The 18,480-nt window shown below is 36.4% G+C and overlaps 2 protein-coding genes across 2 annotated transcripts; one reads left to right on the top strand and one right to left on the bottom strand.

Annotated features, from left to right (window-relative positions):
* Window positions 1–68: 68 nt before the first annotated feature.
* Window positions 69–15,148, bottom strand: LOC133804819 (25S rRNA (cytosine-C(5))-methyltransferase NSUN5). Its single transcript, XM_062242941.1, has 14 exons — window positions 14,852–15,148; window positions 14,718–14,776; window positions 14,550–14,600; window positions 14,318–14,453; window positions 13,886–13,977; window positions 13,640–13,738; window positions 13,432–13,485; window positions 13,095–13,239; window positions 12,912–12,973; window positions 12,649–12,736; window positions 12,458–12,541; window positions 12,103–12,264; window positions 11,884–12,018; window positions 69–529 (listed from the first exon to the last, which is right to left on the bottom strand). Exons 1-14 carry the CDS (start codon window positions 15,111–15,113, stop codon window positions 84–86), a joined length of 1,875 nt encoding a protein of 624 aa, XP_062098925.1. The 5' UTR covers window positions 15,114–15,148; the 3' UTR covers window positions 69–83.
* LOC133804820 (17.9 kDa class II heat shock protein-like) lies at window positions 9,823–10,660 on the top strand. The gene has a single exon (XM_062242942.1). It carries the CDS (start codon window positions 9,991–9,993, stop codon window positions 10,465–10,467), a length of 477 nt encoding a protein of 158 aa, XP_062098926.1. The 5' UTR covers window positions 9,823–9,990; the 3' UTR covers window positions 10,468–10,660.
* Window positions 15,149–18,480: the final 3,332 nt, after the last annotated feature.

Raw genomic sequence — 18,480 nt, 5'->3', positions numbered from 1 at the left:
GGACAAAAACTTCTGAGCTAGATCTTTCCAGGTGACAATGGAATTTGGCTGCAGAGAGTTCAACCAGCTTTTAGCTCTGTCCCTTAGAGAAAATGGGAAGAGCCGTCATCACTCACCCCATTATATTTGAAGGTTCCACACAACTCCAGAAAGTTAGACAAATGGGTGTGAGGATCTTCAGAGGGCAACCCATTGAATTGCACAGAGGACTGCACCATTTGTAGAATGGCGGGCTTTATTTCAAAGTTGTTGGCCTCTACAGTTGGTGGGCATATACTATTTTGTACTCCCGTCAGAGTGGGTAGCACATAATCTCGCAGGCTCCTCTCAGCATTGGGTTGAGCCTGAACCCCTCGTACAACTCCAGGAGTTTGAACATTCCTGCCATCCCCTTCATTATGTGCCATCTTTACAGATTTATGGGCCTCTCTCTTATTCTTTCTGATTTGATTGCAGGACTTTTCAATCTCGGGATTCAAAGGAACAAGTGTGGCTTTTCCTTTTCTGCCACGCATATACCAAAATTCACCTGAGATAGACAAATTAAGCAACTAAACAGATTAGAAACGAGAGAAATTAAAATCAAATTAGAATAAAAATTAATTAGACTGATATTGATAATTTTCAGTCCCCGGCAACGGCGCCCAAAACTTGTTGCGATAATTTTGCTATGCAAGTGCACACAGTCGCAAACTCGTAATAAAATGGTAAAACCAAGTATCGTCCTCAAGGATTGAGTTATCAATTACCAGTCAATTAACTTCTTGTTCTATTTGATGAATTAAAATTCTTGATTTTTGTAAAATACAGCAAAAGAACCAATAAAGTGCAGAAATAATAATCGACAATTAAATAGAATAATAACTAATAATAAGACTTTTAATTTAATCACTGAGAAACAATTAGGATATTCAATCTCATCAACTATCCTTCCTATTATTCCCTAATGCAAAGTATGAATTCTTCTTATTTTTTACCTAATTCAATTAACAAGTTGAAACAGCAGCCTATAATCATACTATGAATTATAAACTCAACCTAGGTGACAATTTCCTATATTTCTATGGTAAATTGAACCACAAAGGTAGCATTAAATTCCACAACTTAATAACAGTTACACAATTAATTCAGATACTTTCGTTCTAAATTAGAATTATGTCCAATATAACCAAAGCATAATTAAATCTCACTTCTCAGATTTTGACTTTAAAACATATGAATGTGACTAAAGATGGCCAATCAATAATCACTCTATAAGAACAAATTATATGGAATTGAAGAAGATTGAAGAAGAGGAAATTAAAATTGCATTAGGTCATAACAGAAATTCAAGAGATTCAATTGAACATCCTAAACAGAAAATTAGTTCATAGTCATAGTGCTAATCACAACAGAAATTAAAGATAACATCAGGAAGAAAAACATGTAAAAATACTCTAAGCTTGAGCCTTCAAAACCAGAACTCCTCCCTTCGTCCGTACGTCCTTCTCTCTTCTTTTTCCCCTCTTAAAAACCTAAGATTTCGAATTTTAAAGAGGCGGGCCGCGGCTCTACATGCACTATGCCGCGGCCCGTATAAAAATTTCTGGGCAGGAGGTCCTTTTCATGCCGCGGCTCTCTGAAGCCATGCCGCGGCCCGCATCGACGAATTCTGGGCAGAGTACCCATCTATGCCGCGGCTCTATCTAGCCATGCCGCGGCCCGAAGACTTCCTGAAAAACAATGCTTCTGTTTCCCACCTAGCCGCGGCTCCCTTTTGCTCAAGCCGTGGCTCTTAAGGGAAATCTCATTTCTTCAAGTTTTCATCCCAAAATTTCACCAACACTTCCAAATTGTGTTGAGAACCATTCTTGATCAAAATATGATGGAAAACTCGGTTATTTCTTCCCTTTCTTTGGCATTTTCTTCCACGTGCTCAATTCTTCCTGATATTCACAAAAACAACCAAACAAAGCGTAAACCCGTGCTAAAACAAGGAAAAACAAAATAAAAAACTACTAAAAACATCACCAAAACATAATAAAAACTAGACTCATCATCTATCCCCAGCATGGTCCCCACAAAAGCCTTCGTGGACCTCTTTCATCAACTATTTGGCCTTCTCTTTCAAAATACATCTGAGGAGTGGCATTAAGTATCATCTTCGGTACATGATTCTATCGACTAGGATATACCAAGCAGCCTGCCGCTGAAGGGTTCTAGCTTTGTTTCTGTCCGTCGGTAAGACGCCCTATGTCAGGTACTCTATGTAAGGTGCCATCCATGTATCGGCCGCCTGGACCACCAAAGAGGTCTCCTCTACTTGGATGCTTGGTACGGATAGTTGCTCAACTGGCACTATGTTCAGAGTGTCAGCATCCTTCGCACTTGCCAATTTGGCCAAGGCGTCAGCGTTTGAATTCTGATCGCAAGGTACTTGCTTGAATGTGTACTTGCCAAACTGCGCTAATAGATCCCTTTCTTTATTTAACTAAGCAACCATTTTTACGCCTCGGGCCTGATATTCTCCACTGATTTGAATGACCACCAGTTGGGAGTCACTGTAGATATCAAGCGATTCTATGTGCATATCTCTAGCTAGCCGTAATCCAGCGAGCAGTGCTTCATACTCGGCTTTGTTGTTAGAAGCAGTGAAGTCAAACCTGATTGCGCAATGAAATCGATGCCCTTCAGGCGTTATCAAAATCACTCATGCTCCTGCGTGATGTTCATTAGAAGAGTCGTCCGTGTACAACTTCCATGAGGGAGGTTGGTTTTGAGGCTCGGGCTCTTCAGTCGCTTCTGGCTGCTCGCTATCTGGAAGCCCAGTGAGCTCTACGATGAAGTCAGCCAGGGCTTGCCTTTTTATCGCTGCTCGTGGAAAGTAAGAGATATCGAATTGCCCAAGTTCGATCGCCCATTTCAATAATTTGCCTGCGACTTCTGGCTTCTGCAGAACTTGCCGTGGAGGCTGGTCGGTCAAAATCGTGATTGGGTGAGCTTGAAAGTAGGGTCACAACTTCCTAGTGGCTAAGATTAAGCAATAGGCTAATTTTTCAATAGGTGGATACCGCAGTTCCGCTCCAATTAGCCTCTTGCTTACATAATAAACAACCTTCTGCACGCCTTCTTCTTCTCTTACTAAGACAGCACTAGCAGTGTATTATGTGATCGCCAAGTAGATGAACAAAGTTTCTTTATCCACTGGCTTTGATAGGATCGGGGGTTGCGACATGTGCGTCTTTAATGCTTGAAAAGCCTGCTCACATTCCTCCGTCCATTCGAATTTCTTACTGCCTCTGAGTAGATTAAAAAATGGGACGCATTTGTCCGTAGATTTAAGAGCTGCAATTCTTGCGGTCAAGCTTTGAACATCCTTGATCTTTGCTGGCGAGTTCATATCGACCAGGGCTTTGATTTTCTCGGGATTGGCCTCAATCCTTCGCGAATTTACTATAAATCCCAAGAATTTCCCTGATCCAACTCTGAAGGAGCATTTGAGGGGATTCAACTTCATCTGATACTTGTTCAAGACGTTAAAGCATTCTTGCAAGTCCCCTACATGCCCTTCTGCCTTCTTCAACTTAACCAGCATGTCATCGACATACACTTCTATGTTTGTGCCGATCAACTCCTTAAGCATGTGGTTGACCAGTCGCTGGTAAGTTGCACCAGCGTTTTTCAAACTGAAGGGCATTACTTTGTAACAGTAAAGTCCTGTGTCAGTCTAAAAGCTAGTGTGATCCTCATCAGGAGGATGCACAATGATCTGATTATATCCAGAGTATGCATCCATGAATGAGAGAATTTCGTGCCCTGCAGTGGCATCGACCAGTTGGTCGATCCTAGAGAGTGGGAAACAATCTTTTGGGCAGGCTTTATTAAGGTCTGTGAAATCCACGCATGTTCGTCATTTGCCATTAGGCTTGGGAACAAGCACGGGATTAGAGACCCATGATGGATAAAATGCTACCCTGATGAATCCATTCTCCTTCAGCTTCTCAACTTCTTCCTTTAGAGCCTTTGATCTATCTTTGTCGAGCAGCCTCCTTTACTGTTGCACTGGTGGAAAACTTTTGTCTATGTTCAGGACATGACTAATGACTGCAGGGTCTATTCCCACCAAGTCTTTGTGCGACCAGGCAAAGACTTCCTGGTTTTTCCTCAAAAATTCCACCAGTGCTTGCTTCGTTGTTGTCTCTAAGTTTTTACCGACTTTCACAACTTTTGTTGGGTTTTCTTCATCGAGTTGGACCTCTTCAAGGTCCTCGATGGGCCTTATCTCTTCGTCAAAATCCCCAAAGTGAGGATCTAAATCTATGTCCTCACTTTGGGCAACGCCCTATTTGGTGACATTATCTCCTGATTGGGCTTGTACATCAGTCACCATTTGCAACTCTTTTCCGGCAAATTCCCTCGATACACCTTTCTTCGCCTTAGTTATCGAGGCATTGTAACACTCCCTTGCTTTCCGCTGATTTCCTAACACGCATCCTATCCCTGCGTCGGTTGAGAATTTCATGGTCAGGTGCCATATCGAGGTAACGATTCGTAGGTCGACCAAAATTGGCCTCCCAATTACAGCATTGTATGCCGAAGGACAATCAACTACTATGAAAGTAGTGAGTAATGTCATGTTAGCAGGTGCAGTACTTGCTGTAACTGGAAGCCTAATCGACCCAGTTGGGGCGAGCCCTTCGCCAAAAAAACCATAGATGGTTTGGTTACATGGCTCCAAGTCTTTGACGGACAATTTCATTCTTTCCAATGAAGACTTGTATAAGATGTTGACTGAGCTTCCTATGTCAACCAACACCCTCTTAACCATCATGTTGGCAATTTGAACGTCCACGACCAGCGGATCGGAGTGTGGGAATCGTACGTGCTGGGCATCGTCCTCAAAGAAAGTTATTAATTCCTCCTCTGTTCGAGCCTTCTTTGGTGCTCGATCCTCCACACTCATCAACTCGATGTCCTGGTCGTGGCGTAGGGTTCGAGCGTATCGTTCCCTTGCCTTCCCACTGTCTCCTGCAAGGTGTGGACCACCACAGATGGTGAGTAACGTGCCTGCCACAGGAGCTGGCTGTAAAGGTGGCGAGCGTTGGTGTGCGGGCGCCTGCTCGTTGCCACCTTGAGCCTCTCGCTGAGACCCTCCTACGGCTCACACATATCTCCTTAGATGTCCCTGCCTGATCAGGAACTCAATCTCGTCCTTCAACTGGTTGCACTCAATGGTATTGTGTCCGTAGTCGTTGTGAAAACGACAGAATTTTGTGGCATTTCTCTTGGAGATATCCTTCCTTATAGGTGCGGGTCGCTTATAAAGAACACTAGAGCTGGTCGCCTGGTAGACCTCTGCTCGACTTTTGACATGGGCCGTGTAGTTGGTGAATCTCGACTCGTATCTATTGCCTTTGGGGCGTTTATTCTCATAGGCTGACGGCTCATTGCTCGCCCGTTTTCCACCATTTTTACCATTTCCGTTCCCGTTCCCGTTGCCCTTGCCGTTGCCATTGGGTTTCTCCGATCCGTTGGCGGCCATGGTGGGCTCTTCCTTTGGTCCCTTGTCGTTCGTGGGCGATTTCCCCTCATTGGCAATCGCGTCCTCGAGCTTGATATATCGATTAGCTCGATCCAAAAACTCTTGTGTACTTTTTACCCCATTCTTTCTTAGGCTACTCCAGAAAGGAGAATGACGTCTAACCCCAGCAGTTAGGGTCATCATTTTTCCCTCATCCCCCACTGTCTTGGCTCCAACTGCTGCTCGCATGAAGCGCTGGACATACTCTTTTAAGGGCTCTCCCTCCTTTTGGCGTATCTCGACCAGCTAGTTGGCCTTAGTGGGGTGTACGCGACCCACATAAAACTGTCCGTAAAATTCATCCACGAACATTTCCCAGAATACTATACTAGCAGGAGGGAACTTAAAGAACCACTCCTGGGCGGTGTCAGATAGTGTTGCGGGGAAGATCCTGCAGCGAGCATCGTCTGACACTTTCTGTATGTCCATTTGTATCTCAAATTTGTTGATATGAGATATTGGGTCTCCGTACCCATCAAAGTTTGGCAGTATTGGCATTTTGAATTTACTGGGGGGTTTCTGCCATAGCAATCCTTTGCACAAACGGAGTGCCTCTCCTCCGATCATACTCTATGTAGGATGTTCGACCCTCGACCAGTTATTGTACTGCCTGGTTCAGAGCATCAATCAGAGCCTGAACCGCTTCTGGGATCGCTGAGGCGACCGGTGCCGGAGGAGCATACTCATCGTGCCTCTCACGACGATCGTTGAGTACGTCCCTCAAATCATCATTCCTGCGCCTCTACTCGCTAACTCCTAACTGATCAAAGGCGTTATGCTGCCTGGGTTGCCCCCCAGCATTATGGCTTGCTGGCCTATTTTCTCTAGGTGGGGGGCTTTTGTCTCCACCTCTTTCCTCATTCCTCCGACCAGCATTCCCTCTGCCAGAATCGGCTTAATTATAGTCATGGTCATCTCTAAACTGTGGCCGACTACGGCGTGACTGGTTGTTCACGCTATTTCCTCCGCGGGCTGGTATTTCCCGAGCATCACGGGGAGGCCTGCGCTGATCGTTGGGTCCCCGGGCATTATTATGCCGTGGGGGGGCCCCTGACCGCAAAGACTGACTCGTTCCTTCTGTTGGTAAAAGGATGTTACCCCCTGCTCGGTGGATTCGGCTCTTCGTCCCCTTGGTGTCTAGGGCTGCGGGGCGGCTGCCCGGCCCTACTCTGCCTCTGGCACTAGGGATTGCCACGATCAGCTTGAGATGGAGGCTGCTGCTCAGGATCCCGAATTAGGACATCATCATAAGCCACAGGTGGCTGCTCCGGCCTTTGGGGGCTTGCTGGCTGAAGCGGAGGACTTGGATTGAGGGCCCGTTGTGGTGGCGCACTCGGTGGTTGATCCGGTTGAGAGGTCGGCGTAGCCTGTCCTTAAGCCAATTGAATGGCTGCTTCAAGAGCAGCCATGGCATCTCTTTGCCGACAGTCCATGTCCGCCTGCCACTCATTCAACTCCTGGCGCTGACGCTCAATCTCTCTCTACTGCAGCGCCTTTGTCTCCGTTGCGCTCTCCTGGTTGGCCCTCGGATTGGCCAACTCATCCTGCAACATCGCCAGTGTTGCCCTCAGTGTTTCCGTATCCAACTCCTCCTCTTCAAACTCTAAATGTGGTTCATTCTCCGCCACATTCGGAGGAGGAGGTTGAGATGATGCTGCACCAACGGCCTGTCCAGCTCTCTTAGATGTCTTTGCCATTTGATTTTCTTAAAGCTTTTTATCAAACTCTCAATGAAAGCACTAAAATGTTGACCCTCGATTTGGCCAACGACACAGAGTCAGAAATACGACAAGAAATGAGATGATAATCAAGAATGGAATCAAATGGTAAAGAAATGACATAGACGATTTATAGTGGTTCGGCCCCAAAGAATGGTAATAACCTACGTCCACTTATTGCTATTATTGATGTCGAATTGAAATGTTGTGATCAAAGAACTATGGTTCTTGAGTTTCACAAGCCTCTGGAGAAGTACAACTTTTTGGTGAATAATAACACTATGCTCTCTCTTCAAGTATTCAGAAAAAAAATTCAAAAGTCCAAAAGTCCCTTCCTTGAGCCCTCTCATTCATATTTATAGGCTCAAGTGGGTTACATAGGTCAATGGGCCTTAATTATTCCTAATCTCAGCGTATCAAGGCAATTAAGAGGAAATAATAATCGTAATTATTACAAGATTTCGTATCTTTTAAGGAAATAAACCGAAGCATACGACCAGCCTGGTCGCATCTAATCGTGAGGTTTGATGAAGCAACTGGGAGCTGGTCGATAGACGAACAGCACATTTTCATAATGACGTTGCCACGTGTCAAGCACATGTGAGAAATTATTGCCACGTCATCAGCAGCCATTTTTGGGTAAACAATTACTATTATGGAGTAGGTTCTTTTTAGGTTAAGGGTTAATTCAAAACCCAAGACATTAATTCTTGATTGTTGATAATGAATATTATTCTTTAATTTCTCTCAATATTAAATTGTTTCTATTTTTCCAATTGAATGTTATGAATTTTGTGATTTCTTGTTAGGTGGCCAACTAATTAAGGTTTTACATTGTTCAACTGTCATCTTAGAATTACTACTCACCTAATAGTTTAGGATTCTAAGTGTATGTGATAAATTGCAATTGATAGTGATGTCAAAAGAATTATTGATTGTGATGAAAGATAGAACCTAGGTTAAATGAATCATATGCTTCATTAATTTATTGCCTAGATTAACTTGTCTCCATAGGACTTAATGCTTTATCTAAGTTAAATAGATTGTATGTTTCATAGATTTATTGCTTAGCTAAAACAGTTAATTATTGAGCGCTTCGCCTTGATTACTTATAATAGGGAGACTGGGATAATTATATGCTTCAGCGTTATCTGCGAGGTTAATAGTTTAATTGAGAAATTGGAATGATATTTATTATTAGTGATTGGGAATGATTGTTGAGGGTGGAGATTAACCTATAACTGTTTCTTAATATCGTAATATCAATCTTTAATTGCTTTCTAGTTTATGTTATTTAATTTTGAGTTTGAAATCTAAATCCTCTTTTAAGTTTTAATGTTAATTATTGAATAATAGAGTAAACGATAGTTCGTGGGTTCGACATATGCTTGCTATTATACTAAGATAATTGGAAGTATTGAAAGAAAAACAATTGTTAAATTTGTTGTGGTATACGACATCCATCAGTTTAAGTTTATATTTGTTCTAGTTTTTGAATTTGGAAGTGACAACAAAAGATTATATATTATATGTTTAATATAATATTAAGTTTAAGTTTAATTAAATTTTATTAAGTTATAAAATATACAGTTTTATTATTTGTAAATAATTATCATTGTAAAATATCTCAAAAATATCATATTTTAATTTGTTTAATTATTTATTTATTTAAGTTTAAATCATGTTTTAAATATAAAAAAATTCCGTTAAAGTTAATGGAAAAAAATAAAAAACCGTTAAAATAAAAAATTTCCGTTATCTACACACCAAGGCAAAAATACTATAGATGCAAGATATAGAAGGGAAATAAATACTTTCTTTTTTTTTACCATTTGCTTGTCTGTGAATTTTTAAGTGATATTAAATTTTAGCCATAGATATTTTTAAGTTGGACCACATTACTTTTAATTGTACAATTAAAATTAATTACATATTACTGTATATAAATAATGAAAATAATATGTGAAATTTGAGTGTATCACAAACATTACTCATATAATAATTAATATTAGCCTCTAAAATTTAAAAAAAAAACATTTTATTCACATTATTTACATTACAAATCATATGGAATATATATCAATTTGATGTATCATAAATTAATAAAAAGAATATATATTAATTTTGTACTCTTTTATTTTGTTGTTGTAACGTTAATTAAAGTTGAGGATTTATCCAATTAAACAATACGCAATTTACAACATGTATGTATAAGTTCCTATTTTTTTTAATATATAAAATGTATTAGTTCCTATTTAATTAAAGTGAATTATATTAAATTATATCATCTCTTAAGTGGATATTAATAAATAATTGTACTTTATACTTTATTGCCAAATTAGGAAACTGGGCAAGGTTTATTTTTGGCGCCTTTGACATTTTTAGTAACTGAATAATTATTTATTCAATTTTTTAATTTTTTTTGAAAAAAAAGCAAATTCTAGAAACTCCATTATCATTATTTATTTATTTATTATTTTTTTTTTAAAAAAAAGAGTTATTTTAGACAAAATTCTAGAGAAATGTAGAAGAAAAGTCTCAGAATTTGCTAGAACATTTTCACTCCTTCTCCGACATTCCTCCAGAAACTTCTCATCTCTCCCTATAAATATCCCCAAAACCTTCATCTTCTTCCATCAAAATCACCGCACAAAAAACCGATTTAGAAAAATACCACAAAACAAGCCAAGAAGATCATCAATCGGATCAGCCATGGATTTCAGAATCTTGGGATTGGACTCTCCACTCTTCACCACACTCAACCAGATGGTCGATCCCTCCGACGAATCCAACGACCACAAATCCTTCAACGCTCCGACCAGGACCTACGTCCGCGACGCGAAGGCGATGGCGGCGACTCCGGCGGACGTGAAGGAGTACCCGAACTCGTACGTCTTCATCATCGACATGCCGGGGCTGAAGTCCGGCGACATCAAGGTTCAGGTGGAGGACGACAATGTGCTTCTGATCAGCGGCGAGAGGAAGAGAGAGGAGGAGAAAGAAGGAGCCAAGTACGTTAGGATGGAGAGGAGAGTCGGAAAGTTCATGAGGAAGTTTGTGTTGCCGGAGAATGCTGATACCGACTCGATCTCCGCCGTTTGCCAGGACGGTGTTCTGACTGTTACGGTGAAGAAGCTTCCGCCGCCGGAGCCGAAGAAGCCGAAGACGATTGAGGTTAAGATTGCTTGAATATGATTATGAATGAATGAATGAATGTATGTGGTTTGTTTGTTATGGCTGGCTGTTTGGTTAGGGGTATGTTTGGGTATGAGGAATGTTCTGTTTGGTGTGCTTATTTTGTGTTTGTTTTTTTTGCTTATTCCTAGTAGTTGTATGAACTTTGCACCAAATTTCAATCAAATTAGTACTGTTTTTTCTTTCTTTTCGATCATCTTACTTTTGCCTGGAATTCGTATCTGTTTTCTTTTTGAAATTGTTCAGAAAAAATTTCATATCATTTGAACAAGTTTTGGATATTAAGACGAAACAGAGTTTTAGCATGAATATTTTTCACATTTGGGAAAACAACAAATAAATAAAAAGAAATATTTATAAATTACAAATTCATACAAAAACTTATCGCTTTAATTTGGGTTATTAATAAAAAGAAATTAAAATTTCAAGCCCCGTTCTATTCTAATTTTGTTTCCAATATTTACAAACAAAAAATAAAGCTATATTATGTAATTTTATAAGTTTCAAACAAAATAAAAATAATTATTTGCTCCCAACATTATATCAAAATTATATATAAAGAGAAATTGGTAAAAAAGAAATAGATATTTTGTTTTGATAGCGCAAATGATATTTTAGACGTTTTTGAGCCATTAAAAAAGAGATTATAAAGAAAAATTATTTTGCAAAGCGTCTCTGTCTACAGACAAAATATATTTAAATCAATTTTTTTAAATTTTGTTTAAAAAATTGTTATAAGAGCACTTCCAAATGAGTCAAATACTCCGTCCTTTTTTCTATTTTCCTTATAAAAATAATAATATAAATATAGATATAAATTAATTAAAATTTGTACATAAATTAATTAAATTTTATTAACTATTATAAATATATATAAAAAGAAACTGATAGAATATTATAATAATATATTTATGTAAGTTTTAACTAAATATTATAATGAAAGTATACATCACCAAAACATATTTTTTTTATAATTTATCTCTCAAATTATAATTTGATGAATAGTATTTTCCTATTAAGAGATTTAGATAAAAAAAAAAATATAAGTTACCACGTTCAATTTTGGGAGTGCTCTAAGACTTAAAAAAAAAATATCAATTCTGCCCGTAAAAATTGTTCAAAAAATCTGTATAAATACTCAAAAATTTGATTCTTAAAAAAAAATCAAGAACTAAATTATCAAGTGGAATTTAGATAGTAATTGTGCTAAAACTTCTTCGAAATATGAAGTCAGTTGTATGAAATTTTCCAGTAAAAAACCAATAATGCTGTAAAAAAAAAAGTGTTAAAAAATCTTTCCAATGCTATGCAAGTAATGATATTAAGTCTCGTGGTGACAACATCCACATTGTGGACTGGATTTTCTTGACCTACTAAGTTGAGTGTAAAACATAAACTTACAAAACTTACTGAACACATTCGGAACTAGAATCTCTTTCTGGTGGCCATCTTTTGTTTGGGGCTTCTCTTCCTTCTTCCTGACAAACAGGGCAATGAAGAACCCTTCCCTGTCCTCAACCGGATCGGTTCGAAGCAACTTTTCGCCTGCGAAAAAACAGGGAGCTTACCAGTTATAAAAGATGAGAATCTGTATGTGTGTCCATGGAGGATTGTAATGAGAGTACTTACAGCCTTCGAAGATGGGAAGACCACGGCGGGGCCACTGAGGAAATGGAGCTTCGAGTTCGAATCCGTAGGATGCTGCAAGAGGGAGAACTGATTTGACTACGTCCTCGTTCTCAGCCTCGTGGATGGAGCAAGTGCTGTAGACTATTCTCTCCACTGATGGAACTGGTGAAAATGGCAACACCAGCATTATAAGTTGTAACATCATTATGATATGTTGATAAAGCTGTCGAGTTTTTCAATTGTTGCATGTGATTTACTATTTGAGTTAACCAATTTGTTTGAGTATTTCTAGTTATGAGAAACGAGGCATACGACCTTTCGTCTAGAGATTTGCAGTAGCTAAATGGATACTTACAGGACAGAGCGTGCTCCAGAGCCTTTCTTTGGAAAGCTGCGAGCTTGTTCAGTCTAAAATCGTCAACATCATTGCTTGAGTGACCTGTAATGGATTGAAGGAGAGAAATTCAAGAAATATGATAAGGTAGTAATGGTGGAGTGACTCAAATGGGGGTGGGTTTTTCTTGTTATTTAGAAACCGAAAATTACCTGTGGCGTGAGAAGGGAGAAGATGATCCAATCTCACAGAAGCAGTCCCAGAGCCAGAGCAGGAAGGATCCAAAAGAATGGCTCGGACCTGAAATTGTAGAATATGTTGTCAAACAGAGTGGATTTTCTTAACCCGGTTCATGTTTAAAAGAGGGCCCTTTGGAAATTGAAGCTCGCTCATATGTTAGATGGGTGTGTTAGTGGTTCGTATTATTCAAGTCTGTAAATAGACATTACAGCACAAATTTCGGCAGTTGGCTTACCTTGGAATAGGCCGGATCATCTGAACTTAAACTTAAGAAGTCTCCATGCAAAACCTTTATATCTACAAATTGGGTTAAGATTTAAACAAAAAACAAAATGGGTAGAGAGAGACGAGAAAAGAAAACGAACAACAACATGTCAAGTGATGCTGAGCTTAAATATGAACGTCGTTATAAGGATACTAGAAGCACCAGAGAGTTCGATGGTGTCATTCAAACGTTTAACCCTTTCTTTATTTAGCTCGCAAGCTATGATCTTCCCCTTTCCTCTCATCAGAGCAGCAAGGTGCACGGTTTTGTTCCCAGGGGCAGAACATGCATCAAGAACCTTCATAAAAATCAGACATAAGTCAAGTCAGCACTGTTTATGCCCTAATTCAATTCCTCAAGTTTTCTGTTCAAGATAAGAACATTATAACATCTTGTGCATTTTTTTTTAAAAAAACTAGGCTTCCTCTTGAGCAACATCTTGTGCATTTCTCTATTTCACAGTATAGAGAAGAAGAGCATAAGTAGCTACCTCCCATCCTGGTTCAGGACCCAGGGCAGCTGCCACCATAGAACTAGCCTTTCCCTGCTCATACAAATCATCACCGCAGTTCATCAGTCAAAATGATAAAAATAACAATAGATAAAATCCCAAAAACAATTGCCAAGTTCTAATAGATTTCAGCATAAAGGTCATATGGCTCAGACCGAATTTCAGTAACAACTGGTAAAAACCTTACTTGCAAAAAGATACTTCCATTCATGACAAGAGGATGTTTATGCAAATCAGTTCCCGCTGGAAGAATCAACAAATCAGGAACCATGTCATCCTTTTGAACCTAAACATAATCAAAAAAATTGATAAGTACAAGAATGTTCGGTACTTTAATACACCATACTTAGTCTAAACATGTTTACTCCAGTAGATGATCTTAACATAGACCATGATCATAATTTAATTCTAAAACCCCACTAGCAGAACATACCGAGAATCGTTTCTCCAGTTCCTGTTGTGCAGATTCAACATCCAGCTTCAGAGTATTTACTCGAACATAACGAGGTTTTGAAACATCAGCATCTGCAATCAGCACATGGGACTTTGATTACACTAACATCTCAGTAGAAAAATCAACTTAATATCTTTGATGATTTACAGAATTAGTGTTCACAACTCATATAAATTTGTTTATTTTTTCGAATATAGGCTCTTTGTCTAATTTTAAGATATTTGCGAACCAAAAAACTATAACAATTACTACATAGAGTTAAGTCCAATGTGGACTCAAACCTCACCTACTGAGCTACCCTTTTGGATCACAAGTCATATAAATTCACTAATGAATAAAAATGATCAAGAAAAAAAAAACATGAAAATCAATATAGTGTATAAGCATTTTATGCAATGTTTGTACACATACCTGGAGTTTGATACAGAGCTAGTAACTCTTGAACATTCTTCAATTTTTTCTTCTTCAAAATAGAAGCTAGAGCAGAAACCAGAGCCTCTCTTCTCTTCCAGAGAAACTTCTCTGCATCTCCTGTTGATAAAGTTTTCTACAAACTCGATCGAACCAAAACACATTTCAGTACCAAAATCAAAGCAGTCTTTAAAAAAAAATGGAAGATACCATGTTGGTTCATCAAAATTACCTGACCAAAAAGAACATCATACGTGATTATATAAACCAACTCATCTTGCTTCTGCAATAACAATGGCGATTATTACGTCAATGAAATTCGAATGCACAACAAGTGTTTGTAGAAATGCTTCTGTAAATAAACACACAAATATACATTTATATATTTATATATACATACCTTCCACTTGCTATTGAGAATCTCAGCTTCATTCAACACTTCCTTTATGACAGAAAGATCTGAAAAAGACAAGAAAATCCCCCTAAATTCGAGCCATTGCTAATTAAGTTACTAAACCTTTAAGACCGACTTACGTTTTAGGGTTTCACAGACAAGAGCGAAGGTGGCCTTCTTGTTCTTCACCGAGGGACTATAAATGAGCGTTTTGATGGAGCCAACGGCGCGGCGCCGAGCGTCGCCTTGGAGAACGAGCCGGAGAACCTTCGCTGCCTCTCGCCGAGCGAAGTAAGCCGACCTCTCGGCGTTGCTCTGGCGGCGAGTTTCCGACTTCGAGGCCGGTGCGGCGGAGGAGGGGTTCGCCTTCTTCCTCACAGCTTTCGGTGTTGTGCGCGCCATTGTTTACGCTAAGGTAAAAGCTTCGAATTCGAACCCAAACTAAAATAAATTGCCCCTGAGAGTAAACGACACCGTTTTTTGTTTTCTTTAAGGCATAAAACGACACCGTTTTTTGTTTTCTTAGGCATAAAACGACACTGTTAGTTTTCTTTAAACGACACCGCTTTGACAGGCACTTTTGTATTTTTTCCGAATTAAAATAAATATCTTTTTTGACAAAGAGTTAAAATAAACATTAAGTCCAACGTACAATATGTAGAAAAATAATAAATATTATATTTTTAACAAATACTTGTTAAAATTATATAATTAATTGATTTTTTTACATTTATTTTATTTTAAATCCAATTGCAATAAATTTATTGTGTATTTATTGAATATTATTTACTTTTACTTCTAAATAGCATTGTGTTGTATATAATATTTGTGTATTGGAGTATAATATTAAAATATTATGTGAAATATTTATTTTTTAAATATTAAATATAATATTTAGTTATTTTTATTCTAAATTATATATCTTGTATCAAAATTTACATTAGAGATTTTCTTAGTGAAGTGTACTAATTAATTATATGCCTATTTGTTGTTTCTTAAGAAGGTTTTTCTTTTTGCTTTTGAAGTTTACTAATTCTATAATATTAGAACACTTCACTGAAAATTTTGATATTATACTTTTTTTAAAATATAAAAAAAAAAATTGTTCTTTGAAAATAAATAAATAAATAGGTATTTACAATATTGTTATTTTTTTTACAATAATCTTTAAAAAAAACATAATTTCTTTAAACAATAAAAATTCTAAGTATTTTTTAAATTCTCTTCTTATTATTTCACATAGACTTTTCTTTTTCTATTTAAAGTTTCAATTTTACTTTACAAACTATAGTCCAAACATGTCAAATATTTAAAAAATGACAATTATATTATCGTCTTTGAAAAAACACAACCTTAGAAAATAAAAACGATACCAAACAAATCATTAGTTTTGACACTTACAAATATTAGCGATGATTAAAATATATATAGAATTGACCACTAAGTGGGGTTAGATTATTATTTTCAAAAAAATAGAGAGGAGTGTAAAAATCAAAGATTAATTAATGAGTATACATTTCAAATATGAGATATACATTATTTGATTTTTTGAAAATTATGATAAATTGATAAAGATTGAAAGCTCTTTGTTTGACAAATTGACAGATGCCTAATAAACATGTAAATGAAAATTGCCTAGCAAGTGGCAAACAAAACATTCTTATTAACTTGCTAGGAAATTGACTCACTAAATAGGATGATGAAAGATAAGATTATCATTAATACTAACTTATTATTATTATTATTATTATTATTATTGGGAAATTTGTGAAAATAGCCTCTTTTTTTAAGTGATTTTGCACTCTGGCCTACGTTTGATAATTTTTTGCAAAATGGCCTCTGTCTAAAATTCGATCAGTTGTCAAAAATTTTCGACCAGTTGTCTAAATTTTTGACCAGTTGTCTAAATTTTTCGACCAGCTGTCAAAGTTTTCGACCACCTGTCTAAATTTTTCGACCACCTGTCTAAATTTTCGACTACCTGTCTAAATTATGAGAGGTCATTTTGCAAAGAATTATTAAAACTAGGCTAGAATGCAAAATGACTTAAAAAAATAGGTCATTTTGCCAAGAAGCCCTATTATTATTATTATTATTATTATTCTTTAAATAAATTAAGAATGCTTTTATTGACACACTTTTGTTTTCTTTTTGACTTCAATCTAATTACCCCTCTTTTCTCTTTTACTCCTTTCTTAAATTTTGTACAAGTTCAAAATTACTCATAATAAAAAATAAAGCATTTATGAACTTCTTTTTCTACCCCATTATACATCATTATTTATGTTTTCTCTAATTTTTCAATCACATGTAATTCTTCACATTCAAATTTTACTTATTGGTTATTCATATTTTGTACAATTTTTTTTTTTAAATTGATAACCTAATTTTTTGAATATATATACATACTTAATGTTATGGGGGTGTTAAAAAGGAGGATTTATTGTTTAAAATTATATTTCAAAATAATTAATAAAGATGAATAGAGAAAGAAATGTGCTATTCAAGGCATTAATTAATTAAACACAATAGGAGCAAAGTCTAACGGCATCTCCATCCCATAACATCATATATGGTATTGCACCAACATCAAAATTAAAAATTTTAGCACCATGTTTTTTTTTCATTCCAAACACAACACCAAAAAATACATTCTTTATTATTATATTATTTTTTAATAAAATAATATATATAAGATATAAATATATTTATTTAAAAAAAATATATGATATATATATATTAAAATAAGAAAAAAAAAGTATTTTGCTGTGCGAATAGTGCACAATATATATGCCGTGGCACTGTTCAAAAATAGCTAAATGAGAATATGGAGTTGGATTAGAGAGAATGTCAGCATATATATATATAAATATATATATTATTTTGGAATTAAGTTGGAGTTGGCCTTATACTAATAATACAATATGTGGTAATCTATAAAGTACAAGTTTAACTCAATCCCACTCATTAGACTTAAAAATTAGACTTAAAAACCATTCTAAGAAGTTACCATAAAACTTCTCCATTGGTCCAAAAAAAAGAACCCAAAAAAAAGAAAGAAATATGTCATATCATTCCTTTTGAGTGCTCACTAAGGTGACTAATTAATATGATGTCACATAACATAACCTTATAATGGAGTCTTCTAATGTCACAAGTTTGTATCAAGTCATCCCATTTACACATTAATGCAAATTTAACCGAATCTAAGTAGGATTAATCATTCAAATAGGTATATAAAAAATATATTAGTTGGTCTTCAAATCATTACATCAACATTTATTCATAAATAATTACATAAATTTTAGTCCTTTTAAAAAAATATATTATTTAGTTAATTTTGTTAATAAATAGCTTTTTTCATTTTAAGTTTTGGTATACTTTATAAATTATGATATATATATATATATGAATGCACTCTTAATGATTACATCCCATGGATGACTAGTTTAATATTAATCGTTGGATTAAGATTGATGATCCATTTTTATAGTTGTTAATTAATATTTCTAAAAATAACTTTTGATTTTTTTAAATTTTTAGAATGGTTACCTGATAAAAAACGTGTATTTATTATGAAAATATAATATTGTAAATTTTTCATTTTTCAAATGTATGTCAATTTCTAAATATAGCTAGTGTTTCTCATTGGTTAGAAACACCATTAATTATGGCAAAAAAATAACTAAATTCGAAATTAATGTAGAAAAAAAATATTTACATGTTGGTGACTTGTTATAACAAATCACTATGTTACCACATCATCATA

This window comes from Humulus lupulus, chromosome X (assembly GCF_963169125.1).
Source record: "Humulus lupulus chromosome X, drHumLupu1.1, whole genome shotgun sequence".
In the NCBI taxonomy this organism is placed as follows: domain Eukaryota; kingdom Viridiplantae; phylum Streptophyta; class Magnoliopsida; order Rosales; family Cannabaceae; genus Humulus; species Humulus lupulus.
This window is presented reverse-complemented; position numbering and strand designations above follow the sequence as displayed.